At 38.1% G+C, this 10,708-nt stretch overlaps 1 protein-coding gene across 5 annotated transcripts; it reads left to right on the plus strand.

Moving 5' to 3' along the window:
• The first annotated feature begins 16 nt into the window (after window positions 1–16).
• Window positions 17–9,778, plus strand: LOC113707152 (sister chromatid cohesion protein PDS5 homolog C). Of its 5 annotated transcripts, none has more exons than XM_027229321.2 (14): window positions 23–246; window positions 323–518; window positions 3,199–3,402; window positions 3,478–3,659; window positions 3,866–3,992; window positions 4,106–4,300; window positions 5,773–6,696; window positions 6,807–6,908; window positions 7,440–7,513; window positions 7,734–7,785; window positions 7,880–7,966; window positions 8,056–8,099; window positions 8,759–8,833; window positions 8,955–9,778. In XM_027229321.2, exons 2-14 carry the CDS (start codon window positions 408–410, stop codon window positions 9,472–9,474), a joined length of 2,697 nt encoding a protein of 898 aa, XP_027085122.2. In that variant the 5' UTR covers window positions 23–246; window positions 323–407; the 3' UTR covers window positions 9,475–9,778. The 5 variants fall into 5 exon arrangements, with proteins under 5 accessions (XP_071917832.1, XP_027085124.2, XP_027085122.2 ...); XM_027229319.2 differs by having other exon boundaries at window positions 24–246; window positions 6,804–6,908; XM_027229320.2 differs by having other exon boundaries at window positions 105–246; window positions 384–518; window positions 6,804–6,908.
• Window positions 9,779–10,708: the final 930 nt, after the last annotated feature.

The following is a 10,708-nucleotide window of genomic DNA, read 5'->3' on the forward strand; positions in this document are numbered from 1 at the left end:
CAGTGGACCATTGTAGATGGGTGTTTCCGCCGTGGGTGTAGAGCTAAAAAACTGGCTCAGATTTCATATCAAAAACCAACAAAAATTCTCTGGCGAGTGTCGCTGTGTGTTTTGGGAATAGAACTGCATCTCTCTCTCTCTCTCTCTCTCTCTCTCGCGTCGGGGAGATCCGGTTCCTTCGTTTCTGGGTTGGCAGCTTTACTAGGGTTTCTCCTTCTCTCTATCTCTGAAAAAGCATAACCCTAGGTTTTCTCTCTCTCTCCACCCCTCTCCGTTTGTCTCAGTAGATTGTATCTGCCGCTTAAATTTTTTTTATCTCTAGGGTTTTGGTTGATTTGTCGAGCTTTGATGGTGCCAATTTTATTGGGTTCAATTTGCGGTAGATTTTTCTGAGAGATCTGGAATAGATGACCGATAAGATGTCCGCAGAGAGAGAGCTCGAGGAACAGCTCAAGGAAGCTGGGGGCAAACTTCTCCAGCCTCCGTCTTCCCTTGATGAACTTCTGCCTTTGCTTGACGTAAGCCCTAAATTCTTTTATCTTTTTCGATCCGTACACCTGCCGACTTTTGTGTCCTTTTTCTCGTTTATTATTTGGTGCTGAGAATTATCTATTCTGGGCATGTTTGTACAAAAATTTGTACTTTTTTGCCCCTTTTCGCTGTCTGGACTTTCCGCTTCTTGTATGGTCTCCATTCCTTTGTCTTGATTATAGTGGTAAGTTTTACAAGGTTTTGTTGACTTAATTATCCTTGGTTGTACGAACTGGCGATTTCAGCACTATTTCCTATAGGTGTGAGTTTATTAACTTGCCCAACATGTTTTGTTGTTTGCATGTGCTTCTTAAATATGGATGACCCATCTCGAAGTGAAGATTTTATATGCTTGTGTAATACAAGAGTGTTCTGCATTTATTTTGCTTGTGCTGGTTGTTTATCAGGGTTAAGTTACTTCTGTTAAGGTACATATTAACTTTCTGGTAAGAAAAATGCAATTCTTATTTTGGTTTGCTGCTTTTGTTTTTTCTGAGTCATTTGATGAGACTCTTTCAACACATTTCCCGCATTAAAAGTGTGGTGACATAAGTTCATTACGTCATCTATGAGAAAAAATAGTTTTGAAAAAAAAAGTTTCGGAATAACAGTGGAGAGATCATTACTATATCATGTTTCGGAATAATAGTGGGATTCTGAATGGACAAAAGTCAAGGGTGCCTCCTGCAGTTTTCATTTTTGGGGTATAGTTAAGAATTTATATTCTAGTATATTTGGATTACAGGGAACAAAGAGGGGCCAAGGGTTGGTGATGGGTTTGAAAAAAACATGCAGAGTCGATTAGAGCACCAAGTTAGAAAGTATAGAGGGGTAGGAAATAGAGGGAGAGAGGAGTAGAAGAAAAGTTGCCAAAGAAGGAAGAGAATTAAAAGTTGGGGGGTAAGATCTTTTGACAGTGTGCGCCAATTATGATATGTTTAAAGTAGGTCTGCTGAACTTTGTGAACCAATGTGTTACGTAACATTGAGCAGTACAATATACAAATGGCAATATTAAAACTTAAACTGCAAGATATCCTTTCTTTGTTTATACCCTAAGAGAGGTGTTTGAGTCATGTCCAGGCTGCTATTTCAGTGTCAGATGTTTTGAATTTGGTACTTGGTTATTACAGGAGTTCGCGCAAAATGTTGGCTTACTGACAGAAGTCTTCAAATTGAATCTTTGTTGTGGTTTTCATGAAAATAAATGCCATGGTTGATTTTCTTCTTGTAATTTTGTGACCATCTTAATAGTGGTTTTGTGTTACACTACAAAAATCTGACTGATAGTTGGAAGAAAATTAAGTTCACAATGAGCGTAGTAACAGAATATTAGGGAGGCACACGTCTTTAAAGTCTCATGTCGCTACGGAAGATGCTTGCCTGAAGAAAGCTTAATTGCTTCATGTCATAGAGTGCTTCGAATGCTCTTCTTTGAACCCTGATTCATAAATGTAAAGTTTAGTTGCTTTGTGTCGTAGGGTGCTTTAAATGCCTTTCTTTCAGCCTTGACTTGTAGCCGCATGAGGTGTGTCCCTTTGACAAGAATGCGCATGATATATTGTTTCTTGTTTACATTCACTTTTAATTCAACACCCTGGTTGTAAACATGCAAGTTAGTTTCTTATTTGTCATGTGATCTGTGATGTAATTTCACTCTTTCTTTTTGGTCTTGATTTTTAATGTTAAACTTACTGCTTTCTGCTGTATGTATGAGGTTTTAAAAGGTAATTGATTCCCTGCTTACAGTTTGAGCTTCATATGAGTTGTATATGTTCGCCATTATTAATTTGGAAACTTGTTCTATTCAGCATTGAAGAGGTTAGGTAACTGGAGACTAAAGGTTATTGTTGTTAATGCAACTTTTTGACTGCATGGATCCTTCAAAATTCTGCATTATTTCTTTGCTGCTTATATGACCCTTGATGGGACTTGTTTCTTCTACGTGTGTTTAACCAGTCATTTGAAAACGTTTTTATTGTGGAATGGTAATGAATTTGGCATCTTACACTCTAGAATTCTTTCATTTTCTCCTAGATGCATTGAAGCATCTTTCTTGCATTTTATAGTCCATTCAGAAACTGTTTTCACGTCCATTGTGGCATCCAATGCTTGGAAATCTGATGGTACTGGAATATTTTGCATGGATAGGGTGAATGATCTAGGTGGTATCACAAATTTGTCCTCAATGCCTTTTTTGTCAGACAGAAAATAGGTACAGCTATTAGTTATTGTTGGAAGTCAAATGTGCGTGGTTTTCTAAGTCAGCCAATATCATGATGTAATATGTATCCATTCTCATTATCTGAAGCTTGGATTACATTAACACTGCCTTTTGTCTGCCCTGCTTAAAATGAAATTTCCATCAAGAAAGGAAACTAGTACTGTTGATTTTTGGAATTTAATTCTGCATGTGTTGACATTGCATGTTTTGGGTAACATTGCTGGAGAAGGCTTTACTTTGTTTGTTGACTGAAATTGACTTTTAAGTTCATTTATTTTACATCAGCTGTTAGAATACTTATTTCTTTGACTTCACAGGCAAAGAGAAGTTTTCTAACTTGACCTTTCATTTTGTCTCTCTGTGTTCTTGTTGCGTGTGTTAATTCAGTACATTACTGTATTTTTTTTATTTATTTACTCCTTTTCAATTTTTTTGTACTTCAAGCAAGTTGAAAATTTCCTATCAAGAGTGGAGCAGTCGCCTGTGAAATCCATGCAAGCTGCGCTCTCTCCATTAACAAATGCATTGGTCACAGATGAACTTCTTAGGCATGAAAATGTTGATGTGAAAGTTGCTGTTGCTTCTTGCGTAAGTGAGATAACCAGGATAACCGCACCAGATGCTCCTTATGATGATGACAAAATGAAGGTACTGGACTTTATACTAAGGTCTCACTACTTTCCTCCTTGCCCATTTATGACATATTAATTTCTTGTTATACAGGATGTTTTTCAACTGATCGTATCTTCTTTCGAGGGTTTGTCTGATGAGTCCAGTAGATCGTATAATAAGAGGGCCCTGATTCTTGAAACTGTGGCCAAAGTCAGGTCTTGTGTCGTCATGTTGGATTTGGAATGTGATGGGCTGATTGCTCAAATGTTTCAGCTCTTTCTTGGGGCTCTACGGTATCAGCTCAACTGTTCTCTCCCTGCAGTTCTTTTAGTTACGAAATGCCATATGCAAATACAATGTGGTCATGTATCCATCATATTTTCTGCTGTTACATAGCTAGACTTTAAGTGCTGTGTCTATCCAAGGCTATGTCTTGGTTGCCCCTCTACAGTCCAAGACTTTTTAATTTCTACCTTTTTTCTTTTTGAATGACTTTCAGTGACTATCACCCTGAAAATATCTTCTCATCGATGGAGACAATTATGACTCTTGTATTAGAAGAAAGTGAAGATATTTCCTCTGAGATACTCAACCTGCTGTTGGCTAATGTGAAAAAGGACAATCAGGTGAACCTGGGTTTGAGATGGCTTCTTCTTTATTTTGCTAATTTGTTGTTTATATTAATGCTTAGTGATCATTGTCACTTATTATGCTTTCTTGCCACTTTTCTGTTGCTCAGGAAGTCCTCCCTGTTGCTATGAAATTGGCAGAGAAAGTATTTGAAAATTGTGCAGTTAAGCTTAAACCTTACCTTAGTCAAGCCATACAATCTTTGGGTTGTTCTTTGGATGATTACAGTGAAGTTGTTACTGCTATATGTGAAGGGCCATCTTCAACTGAGCATACCAATGAAAATGCCTCTACAGAGCAACAGGTATGCATGCCAACCTATTAATTTATACTTTTTGGTAATCTGCTAGAAGGTTCTTTCTCGTCTTTGACTGGTAATTTGTTATTTGTCACATAAAGCTGTATCTTGTTCTGCGTTATGAGTTTTAGAATGCTCGCATAAGAGAAAGCTTTTCCTTGTTATTTTCCATTTCAATTCTGTTGCTTTTTATCACATAAATGTAATTTGGGCCTATTTCTTGTTTGGACAAGGCTACAGCCGTTATCCTTTATCTGGTATGCTGCATACAGTAACTGCCATGCTTGTCTGTGACAAGGTTTTTCTTGGTTTTGCTTTTATTTTGCAGCTGGCATCACGTAGATGTCATCTACTTTATTTCTCTTGCTGTATTATTACAAACATTGTAGTCAATTGTTTAGTTGATAATAGGTAAGAACAGTGTATGATTTGTCCATGTCAAACTGTTTCTCAATGTTTACAAGGCCTTCATGGTTCAATCATTACATGTTTCAACCTGATCGCCATTTCTTGATGATGTGTAATATTTCTATATTATCTGATGGGCCATATGACTTCAAATCACTATTTTCTTCCTGATATATGCTAAAATATATGGTGGAAAAATGCATGCTCCTGGCTTTGTTTAGATATTCAAGAATTTGGAGGAAAATTGGCTAAGGCGTCTACAGATGTGTCCCCAACAACTAAGGCAAATGACTTAGATTTTAGAGTTTTTCTGGTTTTGGTATCTCTTTTCTTTGGATGTAAATTCACTTTCTAATAATGCACATTGTCTACGCTGATGAGGGCAGTCTGCTTGCATCCTCCTCAGATAAGGCACCTCTTTTCCTTGTGCTCGTCTTATATGTGTTGGCGTGTAGAAAATTACTGGTTGCCTTGTTGGGGACGTCAAAAGTGAAGTTTAAGCGGGAAACAGTTATTAGAATTCTATAACCTTGAGGAAATTAGACTTGAAACAGATACCTCGAGTAGACAAGAAATTTCTTTTCTATAACCTCAACAAAACTCTGCCCATTTGGAGATCTGCGACCAATGCAGAAGTTGTTCTGGGAGTTTGTATTCCACTATTGATGTGTATGAGAGAGAGAGAGAGAGAGGAATGCACAGAGTCGTGTGTTAGAGGGGAGATAGAGGAACCCATAAGTTTGTCTGTAAGAGAGATCGAGAGTAGGAGCGCGATCTGTAGAGAAAGACCTGCTTCCTGATGCCTGGAAGGTAGGCGTTTTGTTTCAGGACTGAAAGTAGTAGTGGATTGGAAAACAAAACGACTTCAGTTCAAACTTCCCACGCTGGTTTTCCATCTGATCTTGTGAACTGTTTTTTGGGGAAAAATTGCCTCAACATTTTGGAAGTTCAAGCATGAGTTGCTTTTGATTCGTTGACTGCGTTATTTGGTGTAGTGTCACAAAACATTGTGTGCTGATTTCATCCGAGCTTATACTTCTCAAGAATCTGAACTCAGCTTTGTCTGTTAGGTGGCAAAGGATGTTAATGAAGCATACTCCGGGGATGCAGATCATGATGTCAATAGGTCTCCCAAGTCAATAATGCTTAATGGTGGTGATGACTTGGGGAATGACAACAAAGGGACAGTTATAGGAGCACAATCTTCGGTAAATGTCAAGGAGCATGACCTTGAAGACGAACCCTCGGCTGACAAGGTAGCTATGAAGCCTGAAATTGCTGATTCAGAGACTCGGGAGTCAGTCATGTTGGAGTCTAAGCTGGAAGATGCTGCCATGAAAAGAGAAAGGAAGCCCAGCTCTTCAATTAATGTATCGGAATCTTCTGATACGTCTCATATTGATGGTGAGAAGGAAGTTGAGAAGCTACCAGATTTACAAGACAGCCGTGAAAAAGATTTGCGTGGTTCTCCTAGGGAGGAACTCTCTGCTGAGACTTCCAAATCTTTAGATAGAGACATTGTTGCAAAGCCTTCTTCTCCCAAGACATCAGAGACTGAGGATGCAAACACTGCTTCTGCGTCCCTTAGTGGGAGCCTAGATGATGCGGTTCGTCCAAAAAAGGCTAGTCGGCTAAAGAAGAAAGAGATCTCAATTCAACAAGAGACACTTTCTTCAGATGTCTCAAAAAAGGCATCTGAAGGAAGAAATGACTCAGAAGCAAAACCACATAGACGCCTGGGGAAAAAAGCACCTGTAGACACTGATAATGAAGACAAGATGTCAGCTGATGTAGATACCTCTGAAGATGGAGGTGGGGGTAAAAGCGATTCAGAGACAAAACAGATGAAGCAAGCAAGAAAGAAAGTTGATGAAAGTAGTAATGCTGGGGATGGATATTCATTAAAGAGGAATGGAGAAAGCAAAAAGCGTGTGCGTGGAAAAGCTGCCTCAGAGAATGAAGGGACTAAGACCTCCGCTAAAGATGATCTGAAGGTAATTTATTTTTCTTCTAGGATGTAGCTTAATGTAATGTTTGATTTTCTGTTACTGGAAGATTTATTCCTGCAGAGTGTGACATGAAAATTTTTTTGTGTCCTTAGCAGCAGACACACAAGTCTCCTACAAGATCAGCAAAAGATGAAGGTTCTTCTGAAGAAACAGTTAGGATGAGTACCAAGAGGAAGCGTACAGCAAGCAAAGACAAAGTAAGTAAAATCTTAAACCCCTTCATCTTCTCTTACATGACCTGGAATTTTATCCTTTTACATCATGTGTCTTTTGCAAAATTAAATGCGAAACAGTCCTTTATCATGTTCCCCAAATTTGCCTCCTCTTAATTGTTCATCATGAACTGCATCCTAGTTGAGATGTTACATCCTTTTTCTGAAATGTCAGCATTAGTTGTGCCGAATGCTTGGCTGGTTTCTGCTTCTGCTACTTGCTTCTTTCCTCTTCCACCCCCATGTCTATGAAGTCGCTTGTTGGGTCACAATGATTGAATTTTCCTCCTCTCTCTGCCATTGTTTCTTTATGTGAACAGAAAGTGATGTTTAAGTTTGATAAGCACTGGATATTTTTAATGTTGTATAATGTTCAAAAGAATCTAAGCATGAATCCTTGCCAATGATTGGAATGCTGGTTGAGTACAAACCAACTGCAGGCCAATAAGAAATGTTTTTTAATTGTGCTGTGAATGCAAGAACACCTAATTTTTTTGCTGCTCTTTTTTTTGTCAGGGAACTGCAGATGTCGAGTATGGTAGTAACTTGGTGGGTTTAAAGGTTAAGGTTTGGTGGCCTCACGATCGTCAGTAAGTTTTTCGCTTTCTAGTTTGCCCTCTCTCACTTTAAGCTAGGTTGCCATGGAAAAAACGATAGTCAGCTAGTGTGCTGTTATTGATGTCTTGAAAATTCTTTAAGCACATTGTCCATCTGGCCTTCTTGATTTATATGAAGAGTTGTTGAGTTCTTTGTCTAACAGATGTGCCAGATTGAAGATGAAGATGACTGATAATGCGTTTCAATTTTCAGGTTTTATGAAGGTGTTATTGATTCTTTTGATTCTGCAAAGAAAAAGCATAAGGTTGGTGAAGGCTGACTGCTGCTTTGCTTCATTTCTTTTGTTCTGTGTGTAAGAATTCTGCTGAGTTGTGTCAAATTGCTTCTTTTCGTGAAAGGTTGCCTACAATGATGGTGATGAGGAAATTTTGAACCTTAAGAAAGAACGATGGGAATTGGTTGATGATGGTTCAGTTTCTTCTGAAGTGAGTTACTTTGGATGTTCTATTTTTCGTGCTTGCTTGCTTGTCAATTTGCTTTGAAGTAATAAAAAAGAGTTAACATTTTGTTACAGGAGCAAGGAGCTGAAACAGCAATCCCTGATACTGCATCTGGAATGTATACTTCGTTTCCCTTGCACTTGTACATCTTTCAGAGAGTGAACTGTTGACATCTAATCTGTGTGTAGATATGTTATTTTCTGTAAAGTCTATAGTATATGCGTGGTCTGCGTATGCGGAAGCAAATACATGTGATTGCTAACACACACACACACACAAACACACCATGTGCATGTACTAATGTTTTCCTTAAATTCTGCATTCAACTTGTAGAGATATATTGGAAATGATAGTAAAAGATCGATTGGGCGTTTGAGGGTCCTGGCATGTTGTTCATTCCCTGTGCAATTCAGCCATAACCTAACACGCATCATTTTACCCACATCTTATCAAGGATGACAAGTATCATTGGGTTTCAGCATCTTTTACTTTCTTGCATGCTAACTTTTGGGCCTTTCTTTTTAATCTCAAGGTGCCTTGATAAATGACTACATTTCAGCTAAAGACTTTCCAATTGTGATATTACCTTGGTGCAGTATCACAAACCAAACAAATAATGACTTTTGGCGGACATTTTTTTTTTGGGTCCAAAAGGAAGTTAATTAATTCTTGCGAGTTTCTCTTCGTATGAATCTGTGATGTCCATAATTGTTGCTTGGAACTGCATGCTGTTGTATGTAAATGTTTATTGCCTTGTAATCTGCTTCCTTGAACCAGGCAAAGGAGGAAGAAAGGTAGAAGAAATCCTGAATCATCCATTAAGCCGGGGAAGAAAGAGGTCTCACCTAAAAGGTTCGTAGTTAGGCACATGCTGTAATATATAAGATGCTGTAAAATGAACTTTTTTGGCTTATTGGTATTTTGAGTTTACTAGGAAAGCAATTAAGAGAAGGTTTTGAACTGTCACCTGCAGTGGAGCTGCTTCATCTGGCAAGGCAAAAGGAACTGCAACAAAATCTGGTCATAAAACTGAGGATGACCAGAAGTTGAAAGATAGGACCACAAAGTCTGTAGCTAAGAGTGAGGATGACAGCACTGGTAAAGCTAAATCTCAAAGAACTGGTGATAAACATCCTGATGATTTCACAAAAACATCTGTCAAATCTAAAGATGTTGATACTAGCACACCCAAAGCCAAATCCAAGCAAGACATTCCAAAGACTGGTAGCATGTCGAAGCAAGACACTCCGAAGACTGGTATAAAGTCCAAAAGTAAGACCCCCCAAGCTGGTGGTGATGGTAGTGCAAATGGAACGGGAAAGATAAAACATAGCTCTTCAAAGATGAAAGAGACCGAGGATTTGAAAGAAAGATCCAAAGATAAGTCTACTGATGTGCTAAAAACACCTGAAGGGGTAAAAGTCAAATCGTCAGAAGCGTCTAAGGTCCAAGAAAAAAATCAAAGCGTGAAGAAGCGACGGAGAGCAGGCTAGGATATGTTTCATGTTGCTACATCTGCTCAGTTCCTTCTGATGCATTGCATCGTCGTTCTGGAGCTGGATGTCTGAGAGGCATGTCTATTATACTCTTGTCAGATGTAATCCTGAATCATTGGCTTCATTTGCTTCCATTAGGCAGTTTAGATAAAAGGAGGTCGTAGGAGTTAAATTTATTTTGTTGTTCAGTCAGGACTTCTTTTGGTTAGTGTCGTGTTATTGTTTGTTAGATATAATCTACTTGAAGGCTTAAGTTGCGATGCTTGGATCATGCTATAAGAAGCTTTCAGTATTGTTCGCAGATTAGCATGTTTGCCTAGGATCTCGATGTTGGACGAAACCTTGAGATTCATTGGTTGAAATGGGTTAAGTTGGGGTCATTTTAGCCTTGCTAATTATAAGCCAGTTAAATAGATAAACAACAATGGTAGTGGGCAAAGAAACGCGGTCTTATGATGTTGCTGACTTGATTGGGTTGCTCTTTAGCCGGATTTTGGACTCGAGGAGTATACTAGGCAAATGAAACATGATATAACACTCTTGGGTCTGCTACTTATTTGCTTTTTTCGAAAGAAGCTGGAGACTTCAAAATCGTCCATCCTCTAGTTTTGATGATTAATGAAATAAATGATGAAATAGACTCTAATAATTTACTTAAATGATATGGCAGAATAATTCCAAAGTTTAAGAAATTAAGAATGCATTCTCGAAATGGAGAAGGAAAACAAAAGATAGCCAAAAAAGAGTTATTGTCTTGGTCCAGTGTAAAAATCTTGATTCAGGCAAGGGTCTGTGTCCTAAACAAGCAATCTTGACTTCATAAATTTTTTTTTTTTTTTTTTTAAAAAGGAACTTAACTCGAACAATCTTGATCTATGTATATGTGTTGGGTCCCCAAAGTAACAGAAACAAGAGGTGAATTAATTTGATTGAGTTTTACAAGAATTTTTAACAAATAACGGAAAATTAGAACTCAATTACAGAAATAGATCAAATAATAAACCGCAATAGAAAGAGAGTATGGAAGAGAAAAGCAATCTCAAGCAATTTATAATATGATTCAGCCACCTTTCTTTATGCCCACGTCTACTTTCCAGTTTTCCTAATTTTGATGTTTCTCCACTAAATGCTTCTTTTAAAAGTGAGGCAACAACCTATTATATTGTTCCAAGAAAAACTTTCGCTCTCCTCTAAGAGAAATTTCACAAAACTCATAAATTGTTCCAAGATT

This window comes from Coffea arabica, chromosome 8e, assembly GCF_036785885.1.
Source record: "Coffea arabica cultivar ET-39 chromosome 8e, Coffea Arabica ET-39 HiFi, whole genome shotgun sequence".
Classification (NCBI taxonomy): Eukaryota; Viridiplantae; Streptophyta; class Magnoliopsida; order Gentianales; family Rubiaceae; genus Coffea; species Coffea arabica.